The sequence below is a fragment of the Carassius gibelio genome, chromosome A7 (genome assembly GCF_023724105.1).
Source record: "Carassius gibelio isolate Cgi1373 ecotype wild population from Czech Republic chromosome A7, carGib1.2-hapl.c, whole genome shotgun sequence".
Classification (NCBI taxonomy): Eukaryota; Metazoa; Chordata; class Actinopteri; order Cypriniformes; family Cyprinidae; genus Carassius; species Carassius gibelio.
In genome coordinates this window covers 34,780,128-34,798,907 of record NC_068377.1, presented here as the reverse complement: position 1 = coordinate 34,798,907, position 18,780 = coordinate 34,780,128, and the positions used below count along the sequence as shown (strand labels likewise).

Genomic DNA, 18,780 nt, shown 5'->3' with positions numbered 1-18,780 from the left:
CAAATCAGACTCATTTCTGGCTGAAACACTATTTTGAGAGGCAACTGAATTCTGCAGGAGCTCAACCAATAAATCATGCTTCCTCCATAAAAGAATAGAAACTGGCAATAAAATAACGTGGATTGAGAAACTGGCTCTAATGTTTAAGCTCTAACAAAAACATAAAAATTCATGGACAATTGGCATATAAAGCATGCAAGTTGCAGAATCATTTTTCATAAGTTTTCAACCCTTGCACACAAGTTCCCTCCCAGCGTTCCTCAGTATTCACCCAGTAATCTGTTCTTCAGATAGTGATGTTCTGCAAGGAATCTGCCATCTGCACCCGAAAAGCTGCCCAGTTTTAATGCAAAATTCTGCTTACATTAGCAGGGCAATAGGGAAAGCAGCCAAAGAAAGCAAACAGCATGACTTTACCCAGTAGCTCTGGTAAACAAGCACAAGTAAACAGACAAGCATCATTTACTCCAATTTGCCTAACACTCACAGGGGCTGAGGTCAAATTCGGTGCAATGCAAGAGAAGTTTCATCCACATTGTTGAATTCATTGTTACCATGCAGTACTGCATTGAATACTGATGATAGTACTGTATCTGATTTGGTTTGAGTATATTGTGTTTCTTTGCAATGGGCCAAATGGAAAACAGAGAGTCCACGTCTACTGAAAACATTAGGAAAACTTTGAGAAAGTTCTCCCAAAAATGAAAATTCTGTCATCATGTACCATCATGTTGTTCCAAAACCTGTATTACTTTCATTTTTTGGTGTAACAGAAAAGCAAAGTTTAGCTGAATGTGCCAGATGCCATTTTCAAAGTAAACTGGAAATGGGACCCATTTGAGCTCCAAAACTGAAAAAAAAAACTCCATAAAAGTAAGATTTGTGCACTACATTTTAAAGCTTTCAAAGCCATAAGATATCGTGTAAGGAATATACGAACACATACATTTTTATTTGTAATTTGGTTGAAATATTGCCCTCAAATCTTATTAAGGCTTCCACATATCCAGATTTCAACATCTTGTTCAGTTACACAACATGCAAGAGCAAATGGACATCAAACATGCCTTTAATGCACCACTTCTGAATATATTCAGAACCACAAAAGAGATTTTTTTTAAAAGATTTTAGTTGAATTATGACTTGTGCCAGTCAGTCCACAAAAAAAGCTAATGACTTCCGAGGACTTTGAAAATTGTGTACAAGTAATATGGACTACTTGTATGGTATTCACCCCTTTTCATCATTCAGAATAAAAAATTTTGCATTCCACATGGGAAAAGAGAACCACATGAGCACATCAAACACAGCCAAGGAAACTTTCAAAACAATGCAAAGTTATTCAAGCTCTAGGTGCACTGGAAAACTATTTGCAAAATTAATGCAAAATTAGTGCTAAATAAACTATTTTATAAATGCAAGTAATAATGATAATTTCCAATCAGTTGGAAAACCTTGTTTTTGGAAATCCTGCGTTTTTAACTTCCTAAAGCGGAGCCATGGTCGAATGGAAACTCAATCTCTGTCTTTCTGTGGATGCAGGCCACTTTCTCTCTTTTGCTCGCATACAGACACAGAACTGAGGTTAATCTGGCAGAATCATGACCTAAATATACCCCAAATCCCCACGTGTAACACTGAAAAATAGACAGTTTTCCTACGTACATTTCCTATGTCGCATATTCCCACGTCATTATTATATTATCTTTCCATTTTTTTTTCTTTCGGAAATGTGAGCTGCGCTGTTAGAAACATCCAGAATGGAAAATCTGTTGGCATCAGTACCACCAAACAATAACATTATGCTTTTGGACACGCAATTAAAAAAGACTGATACTATGGCAGAAGGAGATGCTTCAGTGGATGGAGACTTGATTTATATATACCAGGGATCCTCAAATCTGGACCTTGAGATCCACTTTCCAGCAGAGTTTAGATCTAACCCTAATCAAACACACCTGAGCATGCTAATCAATGCCAATCAATGTCTTTGGGATCATTAGAAAATCACAGGCAGGTGACTTTGACCAGGGTTGTAGCTAAACTCTGCAGTTCATTGGACCTCCAGGGTAAGATTTGAGGAAGGGGAATATATACTGTATTCAGGAAAAGAATTGAATAAAACTGTAAAGCTTATTCTCATTGTGCTAATACTCTTGTAATGCATGTCAGAACAGGGCTGAAAAGGTCAAGAATTCTTCTAACTCTATTAAAGCATAAAAATACCATAATGTATTGACGTTTTTGTATTTTTAATGTGTTTTTGATGTGTTTGATATTAAAAATAGTAAAATAAAATCTTTAATAAGAATAAATGAACCTTTTATTAATATGGTGACATTTTATTTTATTACCATTTTAATTGAAATATTATTTATTATTGTGAAGTTTTATTATTCAGTTAAATGCTACTGTTATTTAACAAAACAAAACAATACATATATATAAAATAACTATATTGAGATATGCTGCCTTATGGCAACTCTTATAATATAATGCACTGATATTTCAAACTCAAAGGGAGTTTACATAGCTTAAGTTAATTGATGTTCACCTGACAAATCCCGCTGATGCACATATCCAGAGAATCTGCTTTGCACCGAGTGCCGTCCAACACTTTGGGCGCCAGTTCCACCACCAGGCTTTTGCCCCGGGCTTGACATCGGAGTGCGCAGGGTGAAATAGGATCATATGTCACAGGTATCCACTCGTAGGTTTGTCCCTGGTACTTGATGTCATTGTGGGCGGAGCATTGTTGAGCCCTGAAGTCACCTGACTCTGGTGGACAGTCCTGATTGGAAGAAAGACATTGGTAAGATACATTTTTTTATTATACATTTTTTATTAGCACCAGACAAATTTAAAAGAGTTAGTAAGAATCATGTTAATTATAAATAATTTACTGCCATTTTTGGGTAATCGTGTAATCAATAAAAAGTAACTGTAGTCTCATTATGAGTATTGTAAAAGGTAATATAATCTAATTTCATGTATAATTTTTTTGTAATATGATTATGCAATCCAGATCACATAAAATCAGTTACTACTCAGCACAATCTTTGACTATAATATAGTAACTCTGACATTTAATATGCCCAAAAGTAGCTGACCTGACAATGTGACTGGAAATGTTATTTTCTACACAGCGAGATTAAATCGTGAATGTGTGTAACATCATAAAGCTTATGCAGATGACTGGTTGCATAAACGAATGGTGACAGTGTAATTGAACTGTGGCAAGCCTCCATGTTTAAAAAAATAATATTTCCTATTTCATCTCCTGTGCACTGAAGAAAACCACAATTCTTCCTCTGCAGCTCAGGACTCTGAACTCATTTAATCATTCGATCTGCTCAGAACCCCCATGTGCAAAGATCATCAGCGATGCATCTCAGTCGGATAGAGTAATTACATATCACAAAGGCTTCAATGTCAGGATCAGTCATGGAAATAAAAAGAACAATTCAATAATGAATCTCATCTATGGCAACTATAAAGCCTGACAGGAAGACCAAGCATCGGTTCTCACTGTTTTGATGGAAGTGCGATAAATGTTATGCTGGGAATCTTTCCCAGATGCCTCTGATTGGAATTGTGAGTGAAGGAGGAATGTGATTCCAGATGAAAGCACTTCACGGGTAGAAAAAACACCAGCTTTTGATTCAAATGCTCTTTGTGACACACGGTCATCTAACAGCTCTCAACGTGAGTATTGGCTGAATCATAGGACAAAATTCTGGTTCCATAACAATTCCATTAACATCACAAACTAGACATCGCTAATAGAAAATTTACTTCACTTGCATTAGTGAAAAAATGTAAAAAAATTCAAGAGTGGTTAATGGAATCAAATTTCATGAAAAGCATTTGGTTCCACACCATTTTTGTAAAAAATCAACTGATTGTAAAAAGGACCAGTTTCTCATTCCCATTTTCAAAATGTACATGACATGAGATGCTTTCAGAGAGAAATATCACATTTGTTTCCAAATTGTTTGCTAATCAAAAAAAATATTTCAATGCTTTTACGAGGGAATGTAAATATTCTCTGGGGAATGCAATCATTTTGCAAGAGAACATAAGTTTCTTGAGGGAACACACAAGTTTTGTGAGAGAATGCAAATATATTGTATTTTGTATATCTCATGGTAATGCAAATGTTTTGTGAGAGAACACAATGTTTCCTGTGAGTACACAATAAAACACAAGAAGACGGCAAATGTTTTTTTTTTCATCACAATAACCTTTTAGGGGCTCCGTACCCTTTGAAATATTTCTGTTGCTATATTTCACAGTGTTTACCAATATAATCGCATATTTTGGCCAAAATTGCATAGTATTATATGAAAAACTGCCTTGTGTATGCTACTGTATTCTGTATGCTATTTTGGAAAGATATTTTAAAATAGACTGCATAGTATATGCAGTATGAAGTCAATTGTAAAAGATTTTAGCAACACCAGTTTAGAGACAAATTTTCACTTATGTTGTTGCTTATAAGCTTGCATTTTATTAGCATATTGGATGTTTAATAGTATTATAACTCACAATGCCTTATTCTGCATGACTATATTTTAGATCACTTAACACCTAACGTTACCTACTGTAACACCTAAACTTAACTACTTTATTAATTTTTAACAAGCAGCTAGTGTAGACTTTATTGAGGCAAAAGTCTTATTTAATAGTTAGCTAATAGTGGGAATTGGTAATCAAACTAAACTGTAACCTGGGTTTAATTCACAGAGCCGTGAGTGTTTAATGGGCCGAACAACCAAATTAGTCCAAATATCGAATGGACGAACAAGCAAGTTATGAGGGATCTGTTTATGAACAACCGGCACTCCAATACTGTGTAAATCTGCTTCTGCAGACACAGATCGCTGTTGGGTCTCATAACATCGACTTACTGTGCTGCTGCATGTTCTGTAGCGGATGTTCCTGCCCTCACAGTTCCTGTGGAAAAAACACAAAACTAAATCAGATATGGTACGATGTCATTGTTCTTCTTTGTGGCACAGCCCCCTCCATCTTTTGCCTCAACAGTAATCATTTTTAGACCTGCTCCTGATCATTCTCTCTTTAAACCGCTCACTTGTTGATAAGGTTCTTTTTCTGTTTGTGTGCTTCTTGGGAACATAAAATGAATGCATGCTATATAAAAAAGTAAATATAATAATATATTTACTATATAAAATACTATAATATTTATAAATTAAAACCATTAAAAACATGATTCCTTGAAATAAAATAAATATTAACTGAAATAAAATATAAAAAAATTGTATTTTTCAAGTAGTTACCAAGACCATATATAACTAAACCTAAAAAAAATAAAAAATAAATAAATAAATATATATATATATATATATATATATAAAACAAAAAACACAACAAAATGACTAAAACTCCTAAATAAAAAATAAATAGAAACTATAATAGTATCTTAATAATACCAAAAAAAAAAACACTGCTCAGAATGAATGTGAATGCTATACATAAATATATATATATATATATATATATATATATATATATATATATATATATATATTTTTTTTTTTTTTTTTTTTTTTTTTTTTTTTTTTTTATCGGTTCAGATACCGTTTAGGCACCCATAGCATTTTAAAAGTATTGATTTGGCACTGGTATCATAAAAAAACCCAATCGATACCCAACCCTAGCATTCTGTTTGAATATTCTTGGAAAAAAAATAATTAATCAGACATTAATCAGAAGCATTTAATTACAAATCCTTAAGAATAATCTTAACTTGAGGGTCAGCAGAGCATTTGCAATGAGATCCAAAGCAAGGCTTAATTGGCCCAATTATTTTCAGTTATATCTAACTGGTCAATTAGCTTTAAATGAGATTCATTTTCTATGTGCATTGCTTTATCTTTTGGCATCTACCCTCCAGCTATGAAGTAATGGGCACTGAGCTACAAAAACACAACTGCGTCCAACACAATAAAAAACAGATATCAGTATTACTGTTCAGAAACAGATAAGCCATTCATTGGGTGATTTCCACTTTTTTAGTCTGTTTTTTTCAGTAAGGTCCTATACACCTGAAGAGAGCTATTTGTTAGCGGTCACATTAATTTCAATGGCAGTTAGCATGTGACTAATTACTCCAGAAAAGTAAAAAAAAAAGATATCATGGCAGTGTTGACTAGCTGATGGAACTCTCCATTTAAAGGGTATGACATGGGGGCAAAACAAGCAAGGATCAGCTAAATATCACTCAAGAATGGAATTGTCTCCCACATATTAGCCAACACAAGCAATCTAAGCATTTTCGAGCGAGTAAAACTGAGTTGAGAACTTGAGAAAAACTTGAGTTGAGAAAAACAGACACCACCGGAAAACTATGCAATTGCTTACAAGGCAGTGTTCACTGTACACCCTAACAATCAAAATAATTAATCAGTTTGAGTAGGGAACATTTATGTAAAAAACTTTTTTTTTATTTTGATTTCACAAAACTGACACATTTAACACACTTTGAATTGTTTCATTGTTTTGAGTTTAATTAACTTGTTTTAAACAAAGACTAATGAAAAGATTCACATTAATCAGATCTTCTTTTAAATGTTTGCTGAAATAAATACCGGATTGATTCACAGCTTTTGAGAATCAATATCAAATCGACTTCATTTAATTCAATTCGATTCAAGTTTATTTGTATAGAGCTTTTTACAATACAAATCATTGCAATTTTTTTTTTACAGAAAATTAAATTTCTTTAATATTTAATAGTAGCTTATATGTGGTGAATGTCAGTTTATGTGCATATGACAGGAATTATCAGAAATATTAATACAAGACGTAGTCAACCAGACACTATTAATAGCAATTATTATATGATTCAATCACACTTGTAGCAATATTTTTTTGTTTTGTATGTTGTTTCAGGGTTAGTATAATCTGATTTAAAAGAAAAGATTAATCAAAAAAAAAAAAAAGAGAAATTGCCCAGCACTAGTCACAAGTCTCCCAGTTTTCATCCAAAATATCTTTACGATTATGAAGTTAGCAAACTTTACTTTTTAGTTTGTGAAGAAAAAAAAAAAGCCAATTAGCAATTCAAGACTATAATATTATAAATAGAAAACACATTTTCCTGTATCAATGCATGATTCAATTCTCTCTATTTTATTTTAATGTAATGCATCATTCATGGTGTGTGTAAAATTTGAGCAACAAAACCTTTTTGCTTTCCTTTAGATGGAGAAAGTAAGACAGAAATAGAAGGGGAATTAGAAGGAGGGAGAAAGACAGACTGTTAAATCCAAAGTGTTTGTCTTGATTTCCGTTCTTTCTGGAAACAAAGCTCTTCTTAGTCCTGTCTGAGGTCAGCCATAACCACGAGTGGCCTGACATCACAATGACAGATATCTGCTGTTGACCACTGAAATCAACTGTGGGTCTGTCATATAGAGCACAACATGACAAACACGGATATTTGACAGGATGTTCACTATATGCTCTTCTCTGTGAAGACAGGTGACGCACATCTGTCTCTAAACAGGAAAGTCAATTTAGTTATCAGAAAAGCATAATTTATTTGCAAAAGCCATTTGCTTTGATAGAATGCTAAATAATGTTAAGTGGTTGGAAATCACTGTTGTAGTATAATGTTGTTTACATGCATTTGTTGTTGTCGTAAAGCAGTCCGCCGTTTTCCCATAATTTCATACCCGTTCACCACCTTGTTGATCCTAGGACAACATGCCAATCAACCAATCAGAATCGAGGGATAACTTTTCAGGAAATATTTTTTTAGGCTTAAAATCAGGATTTGGTGCTTCTACACCTTGTTTATCAGCTTTCATTTCCTTCTGATTTTAGGAATAATTATGGGTAGGGTTAGGTTTAGGGTTAGGGATTGGGTGAAGTCTATATTTTTGGACAGTAATGTTGATCCAGGATCATCTAATGATGTTGATCCAGGAACATGTCTTACTTGGCAAAATCACGGCGACCCCAAACTTACATACTCCCAGAACAGCAGTTTGGGTGGAATGTGAGAAAGAAACAGAAGCCGTTCGCCTTATTAGAAGTCAGTGTGCCATCAGAATGATTTTAAAACTAATATTTCAAGATTACACGCAGTAGCTCTTAAGGAGGGGGTTAGTGTTTTAGATGTCATGAAGTTATGAATGCATACGTGTGCACTTGCTCACCCCCCATTGAGACACCTGCGCAGAGAATACGAGGCTCCGCCTCCACAGGTACGAGAACAGTCGCTCCACGTGCCCCAGGCGTCCCAACCAGTTTCCCTCTCTTCATCTGAGCGTGTCGTTCTTGAAGACTGCAAGACACAAAAACACCAACATGTACTGAACTGTACTGCTTTTTTATGCTAAAACTCAAATCCCAATTAAAAATGCAGAATCCATTATGGCAGTCAATGTTATGTTATAGATGCATGACCAGGCAATTGTTGATATGCTCTGTTGACAAGAAAAAATATTTATTTACAATGGCTACCGTCAACTGCTTGGTTACCAGCTTTGTTCAAAATATATTCGTACAGCTTTGGAACATCTTGAGGTTGAGAAAATGATAACAGAATTTTATTTTTGAATGAACTAACCCTGACCCTAACTGTACTCCCATTCACACCAACACTAAAATGATAAAGACAGAAAAGAACAATATCGTTGGAATCAATTCAGGACTATTTATTCCAGCTAATAAATGATAAAATCATCAACAGCCAATCAAAAGCACTCAACTTGAGCTTGAGCTTTTAAAGAGGCAGACAACAAAACTGCATCGTGGTTATGATAAACAGAACATTATTGTACATTGGTGTGGATACTAATATAGCCATCAGCAACCATTCATAGCACTCGAGTTTATTTTTCTATTATAGATGGATGAATCTGAATGACCAGGCAAATGATGTGTTCTGTACAAGTAAAGGCAAGACATTGCAATCTAATGGCCTGTTGACAGCAAGAATGATAACTTAAAAATCTTTTTAAAAATACATCTTCATCATTATAGTTATTGCCCTTGGTGTGAACAGGCCTTCAATTGTTCAGTGATGCCCTATTGTAGATCTCAGGTTCTCCAGTTTTCCACTGAAATATCGTATCGCTCTCAATTGAGACTGTTATTGCTTGACAAACATTTTTTCTCTTCAAGGAAAAAGGATAATTCATTCTCCAGTATTATTTATGTTTGGTCAGCCACCTATCCACTGAGCTCCTCCACTCTTCCCACCAGTAAATCCCTCTTGGACACCAGCTACACACTGACCTTGAACATTAGCTGGGCTCCAGAAAACTTCTGCTTGATTTCTTTACCCACTCAAACTCTCCTGTGTGTTGATACAATTTATACAGCAAAATATACTCTTGATATATCCTGCCCCACTCAGTCACTTCACTTCCTGTCTAGCAACTGTCCTATCCTTATAAAGGCAAAAATGACAAAAATATAAATCTTGAAAAAAAGACTTGCCAAACTTGACATCATTGATTCCACAGGTTCATAAACATAGTGTTGTTTCAAAGATGCATAATGAATGAGATTCAAGTGCTGCAGTGGAGGGCACGGTTTTCAGTAAATAACAAATTTATATATATACAGCATTGAAGAATTAAGTAATGACAGAAATATAATTTTTGGACCAATCTGTTTCCTTAAATCTCTTATGCTCTCCAAATAGGGTGTACAGAAAAAAAATATATATTTATTTTAAAAAAGAGGAATATTGTGAAAATTTGGCACACAATACATTTTTATTATTTTTTTTATCAATCTTTTTCTTTAAGGATTCTTTGATAAATAGAAAGTTCAAAAGAGTTGATCAGTTGTTGCATAAAAGTATTAATTTCTTTCAAATAAATAAATAAATAAATATCTTACTGTCCCCGAACTTGAATAGCAGTGCAGACATCTTTTAACAAGGCTCTCTGATGGATAATGTGCAGTTGTTCTGTGGGAAATATAGGTTTCTTTTGGCATTCTACAAATTCTTACTAATTTTCGTTTGGAAAATGTAACATCTCTGCTTGTACAGTTCTATTACCATGAATGTGTGTGTAGAGGCTTTCTTAATTTCAGTTGTTGGACCAGAGTCCTAGTTAAACAGTCCGTCAGTAGTTGCCAATGAAAACAGACTAGCCGTGCTGGGCTTTGACTAGCTAGCCTTGCAGCGCTGATGGGATGTCAGTTTTACAATGATCTAATGGTGATCCATTTCCCTGAAGACTGAACTTTCCAGTCAAGAGAGATGCTATAAATTGCCCTTAGATTGAATTTCAAATTGTTTTTAAAATTACTATCGCAGGTTCTTCCATAAGACTTCCTGACTTATTTATGGTTTCTCCGCAAACTCACCAGGTACAAAAGCAGCCAGTTTACTCCTGTCTCTTCTCATTACAAATCCCGGACCTAAAAATGGGACTTAAAGAGCTCATATCAATTATTCGAATATCAATATTTGATTGAGAGGAGAAAACAACAATCATTTATTGTCTATGCTAAAGCTGAGGACTGTATTGGCTAATGCTAGCTAGGGTTTAGCGAAGTTCAGGTTTCATTAGCAATGTTGTCAAGCCCTGTGTATAAACAATGGCACGCAAACAGACATTATATAGCGATATAAATATTACATTTTGTGCTACAGTTTAGTGAATAACACTGTTAAATTTAATTACTAGTAAATGAAGCAATTACAAATTACTTAATAGAGCACAACATATATAAAATATATGTATGTACGTAAAGTTATTTTAGTTACTTATTTTTTATGTATTTTTCAATAAGTTATTTATTTAATAAATAACTTAATAATTATTTAAGTAAAGATAATTAATTATTTGGAACATGAAGCTCAGTCCAAATACTTGAAGCCAGAATGAATGTGAGAAACTAAATGACAGGGAGACCACGCACCAAATGTGCGACTCAGAAAACCAAACACCTCGCTCAGGTTATGCACAGATTTCTGATCTAGCACACAGTCACATAGGCTTTGTTTACATTATGATTTCATATTGAATTTAATATTCAGTCTTAGAATTCAGATGGACACACCCTCAATGCCAAATGTAGCCTGTCATTATTTAATTCAGCACATTTAACAGAATTAAAGCCTAAATATTAATCCCATTTAGGATTCTGGTGTTTGTTTTTAATGAAGTGAAAGAAATTTGTGTCATGAAGTCTGCAAGGGCAAAACATTTCATTAAATATGGGATTTATTGAAAGCTATGGCACCATGTGGAAATGTAATTATTCCTTGTCGTATCCAACACCTGCCTCCAATCATTCAGTTGTGTGAGAGATGTTTATGTATTGTTTTAATGACGTGAAAATTGCTAAATAAACAGAATCTAAATGTTTAGTTTGTGTTTGCCAATAATTATGCCAATTTAGCATTTTGAGCGCAAGTACATAGAGGCTAACTGGGCCTCAACATACACTAAATCACTCTTTAAAAAATAATAATGGTGATTGATAAGGCATCTATTTCTCATGCAAAGTTATACATCAAGTTAAAAATGTAGAGAAGGGAGAATTTTGTTAAATTTCTTAATCTGAAATAGTAAACTTTTCTTGTTGAGCAACGATTTTACTACAGACATGAATGATGACAAACTTACAATGGTCTTCAGAGGGGTGGGTCTTGGAAACCCTAGCAACTACATAGCAATGTCCTTAGAGCCCTTCACAACAGTTTAGCAAACCGCATGGCAACACCTCCATAAGATCCCAGCATCATGAGGGTTTTAGCTGGACAAGCATATCTCTTAGAAAATCAAGTATTTTGATATTTTCAAGTACAGGTATTAAGTAAAAACTTAAAAAGCTTCAACTTTTTTCAGTTAATTTCAACCATGACCCATAAATGGTGATAAGGGAGAAAGCAAAACATTCATCATTCGTGCATTTAAAAAAAAAAAAAAAGATTATATTATTAGGGGAAACAATGGTCATTGAAATAAAGCTGAAATAAAATATTCACTTATTTCAGGCAACATTAAAGAACATTTAAGAACTAAAATGGCAAAATAAATGACTATGAATAAATAAATCATTTTTCTTTAGACAATCAAGTTCATGTTGATTTTAAATACAGGCATATAAATATGACCTATACATGGCGATAAAAAATCATTTAAAATGTTAAATTCTTTAAAAATTATCTTAAATTATTTCTGTTTTTGTTTTAACCCAATGCATTTACACTTTTTTTATACTATTTTTTTTCATTAATAAAGTTGAAATAAAATAAAATATCACAGAAATTAGAAAAGTTGCCTTGGCAATTAACTGAAGCACTAAAATTGTTCTAAAATAAACTACAGTACTAAAATGGTTAGAACTAAAAATAAAATAAATTAACCATTTTCTTTAGAAAATCAAGTTCATTTTGATATTTGCAAATACTGTTAACTCTTATCTCAATGCTAACTTATAAATAGTACTAAAAGCAAGAAAAAATAACTATTAAAATTCAATTAAATCACCCTAAATTCATCATTCTGTTTTCTTAACCCAATATATTTTATGTTTTAATCACAATGAAATAAAGTAAAATGTAAAAATGTAATAAAAAAATCTAAAGTTGCAAGAAAATTATAAATGGTTCTAAAGGAGAATGACATAAAACAAATCTATTACATTGAAAATTGTATTAAAATCAACCTAAATTCATCATTCTGCTTTTGAGTTCTCATCTTCCAGGTCAGTGCAATGTACTTCCTAGCAACAGTGAAGGCTATGTTTGCATAATTTTATTTTGTGGTTGTGTCTGAGATTAAAATCAGTGCAATTTCCTAAGAGACAGCGCTCTGAGTTCACTGGAAATGGAGTGTCCAATATTTTGGCCACTGTATTTCTAAGCTCTTGCCAACATTTTTTACTTTACTGCACCCAACTGTACTTTCTTCTAAGCCACATGTGAAATATTTCTCTGGTGTTTCTGGATTATAACTATGCATCTTTATGGAGTGTAATATGGTTAGTATATAATCAAGTCTAAATCTAAACTTAATTAAAATAATGACTTTGTTCCAAATTTATTGAGTAAGAACACAGCAGTCAGAGAGCAAGGTAACTCAGTTTTTTTACCGAAGCCATTGTCACTGCATTGTTGGGAAAAAAGCATTTGATCTATAAAGATGTACAATTCATATTCTCATGTCTCTCTTGATTTGTCAACACTAGAAACTGAGTGAGCTGAAAGTATATTTTGGACAAGAGCGCTCCAGAATACAGTGCAACCTCAAATAACTCCTCTGTGCTTGTCAGTTTAGGTAATGCCTGTGATTGCCAAGACTGCTCCTTGGGAAAAATCTTGGATGTAACAAATAATGTACTTGTTAGATAGATCATGTTTGTTTGTCACTTATGTTCTCTCCTCCAGGAGTACTTTCAAACAAAGATGCAACAAATCAGGGTTTGTGTAGGCGAATAGTCACAAGATGAATTACTCTAGTCAGTTTAATGGATCAGTTTATGGCAAGGATAAAAGTAGTCTACAGTGGAGGCTTTACAGCCAATATACAGCATTAGCTTAAATTTTAGCATGAGGTTTATAATGCAAAGCTTTCACCCAGTTTAAAAGACATGTAAATGCTGAATTTAAGGGAAAAAAATTACATAGCCTTGCAAACTCATGAAAAGTGAAAAAGATGGGATGATCTAAACAATACAATCTTACATTAGATCCTATTTTAATGAATGTAAATGCAAAAAAAGGAAAGAATGAATGAATGGATGAATAATCTCTCAGAATTTGGAGAACATTGCAGTAAATGTAACATTAGAAAAATGGAAGTCTTAAACGCTGAATGCATACTTTTGAAATATGAATAAAAAGGATTTTGTGGTAGATTATGTGGTATTAATGAATCAGAGCATGTTCTCTGACAGATACCGAGTTCCTGAGCGACTCTGTACTCGAGAATGCCGGGAAAAAAAATATCATGACTGACATTTGCATACAATCCTTGTAAATACACCATTACATACTGTAGCAGTAAATAAGTTTTAAATCATTAATCAAATCAATCAAAATCTCCCTCCAGCCTTCACCCACATATTTTGATTTAAAATGGCAATTTTTGCTGAAAGTCATCAAGTGTGCAACAAAGACAATAAGACTACAATCCAGGATTTTGAAATGTGCCTAAAAACTATTTTAAATACTACCACCAGACTGTCCCTGAATGAACACATGAAGCTTAGCCTGTAATAATAGGTTCTGGGCAATCACTCAGTTAGCAATGGCATGAAAACATTTATATATATTTTTATAAATAACTCTCATTATAGTAATGAATTTTGAACTTTGGAGTCCTGATCTTTCTTCTTTATAAAATTCCAGAACAAAAACATCAAACTTATTCTTAACTGTAGCTCCCATAAATATTTAAAATGTTAATATGTACTATCATCTTGCAAAAATGATGTCATGTGGAGCCCAAGTCTGCGCAGTACTGATCATGAGGTGGTGCCGCTACAGGTAAACACAGTATTTAGATGCATCATTAGTGGCTGTATCTATATAGGCCACTATACATGAGACGTCTGCCGTATTAGAAGGGTCAACTTGACATCATTCACCATAATACTCACTGAATATTCAAAGATGCCACAATCCTATGGTTCTGTCTGTCTCTCGCATTCTAACCTGTGAAAGATTTTCCGTTTCTTTGGGAATTAAAATCCTGACGCTTTTTACAACCATTGCCACAGAATTGTGGCATCTTCAAATATTCATTGATTAGTATGGTGAATGATGTCAAGTTGACCATTACAAGATGTGCTTGGAGCTGTCTAATGAGGCATCTACCCATACATATCAATGGAAGCCACAGTATTAAAGTCCCGCCAAAACTCCCGCAGACCCAATCACAAGCTCACAATCATGACACAACACGCCGTTTTTTTATACAATCAGATAACAAACTGAAAGCATACTTATTAGAAAAACGAACACTTGAACATACATTCGTGTACCAAGAACTAACGAAAATAATGGAAAAAATATTTGAAGTGTAATTTGATCATTTAGTTTGGCTCACGTCCCATTCGATTACATGGAGAGGGCCGGGTTTATGACCTACACTGCAGCCAGCCACCAGATGGTGATCGAAATAGTTTGGCTTCACTTTTCAGGCACACGTAGATCATTCTGATGATGGACTTTGGCTCAAGCATTTCAGAATTATTAAAATAACATTTGAAATGGTGTGCGATGAGATCAGTGAGCTGGTTCGTTCAGTTATCCAGTCACATGATCTATTGAGGCTCCATTGTAGTTTTTTTTGCACATCTTCTTATCAGATTTAAAATAAAAATAAATACAAATAATTGCATCGGTTTTTATGCACATTTTAGAATTTATGCTTATCTTGGCATTTCCATCCAGCATTTTTAATATGATATCCCAACATTCACATAAAAATAGATGGATGGAAACATAGCTATTGAACTGTCTGGAGCTGAATAATGACAGTATTGTCTTGCTACATAAATAATTGTCTTGCTAAATAATAATGGTGACTTGGCAGTTACAACTTATGAATAGCAATTAGTGCTCATCTTGTAAATAAAATAATTTCAACATTGATGGAGGGCAGTATAACTTGTCCATCTTTATCAGTTGCCTTCCCACTGTAAACATCTTTAATGCAAACATAACAAATCTGATTTGAAAAATAGAGCCATGTTTTTGCCTACCGCATAATGTTGTCTCAGAGAAAAAAAAAATGCTACAGTTTACTTCAGTTAAATGTGAACACTTTCTAACAGTAGCTTATCCTGCATATCACGACCACAAGTTTACCCAAAATATACAAGCATATTTCTCAAAATGAGGAGGTGGTTTTGAGGGAAGTTGCTGATTTCCTGTAGCACAGCTGGTAAAAATAGCGATGCTATGATTTTGCATGGATATGGATATGGATTTGCTAATGCTTCTGACTCTGCCATCTCAATTTTTGAGTTGCTGCATTACGAAATTACCACAATTCCTAACGTGATGAAAGTACATGTTCTCAGCATTGCTAAAGTGGATATTAGCAACAATGATCCATTGATGGACATTCAGAAGTAGGAGAAAAGGTTGTGTTCCTCACATCGAAATCCAACATATTTGTTTAGAACTGTTTTAAACAGTGCTTGATCTGTGCATATTTCTCTCCGTTTTCAGTCATGAAAGCAATATTATAGATAGACAACTCATATTGTAGCCAGAAGCAATGAAATCCCTTGATGATGGATTTGTTTCTTACAAACATGCTGCTTTTCACTTCCCAGTATGTTCATTGATGGACTGGAGTAGTGTGGATTACTTGTGGATTATTGTGATGTTTTTATCAACTGTTTGGACTCAGCACCCATTGACTGCAGAGGATCCATTGGTGAGCAAGTGATACATTTCTCCAAATCTATTCCTATTCCAATTTTAGATGGCCTGAGGGGTGAATATTCTTTCAGAAAATTCTTATTTTTGGGTGAACTATTCCTTTAAGAGAGCCATTCTTTTAAAATGTTGACCTGTAAATGTGCATAAAGCAAGCATCTGACCAATGTCCCTTTGGGTAAAAGCATCTCCCAAATGCATAAACATAGACGTCCTACTTTATATAGCCACAGACACACACATACACTTAAACACACAGTGGCTGGCCTGGTCGGGCAGTGAGTGGGTGTGAGAAGGTGATAAGCATCCCTTCGGCTAGAGATCCACCAATGGGACCTGACCTCCTCCGTGTCTCCCACAGACCACCAGTGGAATTCGCTCATCAATCATATCTCTCCAAGCTCCAGATGCATGTGCATGTGGGGGCGACGGATGGATCAACAGGTCCATGAGATTCTCGTCAAACTTTGGATGGAAAGCAATGGTTGGCGTTTGGGGACTCGGCTAAACATCACTTTAACAGCTGGGTGAGCTGGCTGCTGAACACAAACTAAATGACTGAATGGGAGGGTAGGAGAGGTTTGGATGGGAATTTAAAGGAATAGCTGACCCCAAAATGAAAAATCTGTCATTATCTACTTACCAACATGTTGTTCAAATTCACTTGATTCTTTCTCGTTGAACACAAAAGGGCTTTTCACACTTGCAATTTTGAATTCACCAAGCTGAATTTAAAGAACAGCTTAAAGGGGCCCTATTATGCTTTTTTCACTTTTTCAACTATAGTTAGCATGTAATGTTGCTGTTTGAGCATAAAAAAAGATCTGCAAGGTAACAAAACTCAGACAAGCTCAAGTAAGAAAACAGGCGCTGAATTAAAGTGAAAGTGCATTGTTCGCGGGAAAAATGAACATGGATTGACATGGAAACGCAGTCACATGAGTTTTTTACTTTTTTTTTTCATGATATGAAATCAAAACAATGAACAAATGCTGTGTTTGTGGACTAAACAGACGCAGATCAGTAGCAGACTGCAAACACGTCCTGTGTGAAAGCACGATGAGTCCGTGCTGCGGACTGCATATGCACTGCAGGCAGATTATGCATATATAATATCCATTTTATGCAAGTGCTGTCGGGCTAAAATTGTTGCCAAAGGCGGCAACATGAGCAATTTGCTCCAGCACCTTAGACGCAAGCACATCTTGGAATATCAACCAGCAAAAAATGCATTGTAAAACTGATTATGCATGAAAAAAAAAAACGTCATAAACCGGAAAACTGGTATAATTTTGACAAAAAAACGGTATATCCCGCCCAGCACTAAGTTAAAATAAAAAATGGCCAGACTCTTCCAAGCTTTATAATGGCAGTGAATGGGGGTGGAGATTTTGAAGCAAATAAAGTGCCTCCATCCATCATAAAAAGTGCTCCATATGACTCCAGGGGGTTAAGGCCTTCTGAAGTGAAGCGATAAGATGAGATTAGATTAGATTCAGCTTTATTGTCATTATGCAGTGTACAAGTACAGAGCTAATGAAATACGGTAATTTGCATTTATTGGATGTAATTTGCAGTAATTTGGATGCATTTGTGTCAGAAAAACATCCATATTTAAAACTTCGTAAGCTGAAATATCTAGCCTTTTTAATATAACTATGATTGTATTCATCTGAAGGGAAGAAATAAAGTCATATACACCTAGGATGGCTTAAAATTGAGTACATCATGGGGGTATTTTATTTTTGGGTGAACTGTCCCTTTAAGAATAATTTCTCATAACAAACAAATGGAGCTGCAACTGCTGCAGGTTACGAGACCAGTAAACCATAGTAGGCCAGTTTAAATTCATATTTTTCAGTGTTTCACACTGTCCATACAAAGTAACTTGGAAAGTAATTATCTAGTAATTATTCATGTTTCATGATTTCACACTGTGCTACAGAAAAAGCATATTCAAACTTCTGAAACAATTATTATTATTATTATTATTTTTACTTTTACTTGTCTTAAAAAAGGCAGTTGCTAACAAGTAGCTAAATGGAAGAATGAGGTCATTAATATCAAGCTGTATTTGTCCAATCTATGGTATTGAACTAACTACACGAGTGAAATATTGCTTAAAAAGTTACATTAGCCCAGGGTTTAAAAAGATTATAACCCAAGAAGATCCAAGAGGCTAATTTTTATGCAAAAAAGCAGATGTCAAGATCCTAAAAATTACCATAAAAGTGTCCGAGTCTTCCAAGGTTTCTGGAGCCATTTGACAAGCCATTAAAACACAGAATTTTCCTTTTTGGATGAACTATTCATTTCAGGAATAGAAGTGTTAACAAAACATGAATGATTTTCAAGTAAACTGCTAAACATGGATCGAAACC

General features: G+C 34.3%; 2 protein-coding genes across 3 annotated transcripts in view; one reads left to right on the top strand and one right to left on the bottom strand.

The window, feature by feature from the left end:
• LOC128017369 (ferritin, heavy subunit-like) overlaps positions 1 to 18,780 on the top strand; it is a 346,688-nt gene that overhangs the window by 195,290 nt on the left and 132,618 nt on the right. The window lies entirely within an intron of this gene.
• The window catches only part of LOC128017360 (ADAMTS-like protein 3), a 148,425-nt gene that overhangs the window by 53,876 nt on the left and 75,769 nt on the right, over positions 1 to 18,780 (bottom strand). Inside the window, exons 4-6 of the mRNA XM_052602721.1 lie at positions 8,190 to 8,317; positions 4,911 to 4,956; positions 2,555 to 2,791 (exon numbers count right to left, since the gene is read on the bottom strand). Of these exons, the coding sequence (XP_052458681.1) occupies positions 2,555 to 2,791; positions 4,911 to 4,956; positions 8,190 to 8,317 (411 nt within the window). The remainder of the gene's footprint in view (positions 1 to 2,554; positions 2,792 to 4,910; positions 4,957 to 8,189; positions 8,318 to 18,780) is intronic.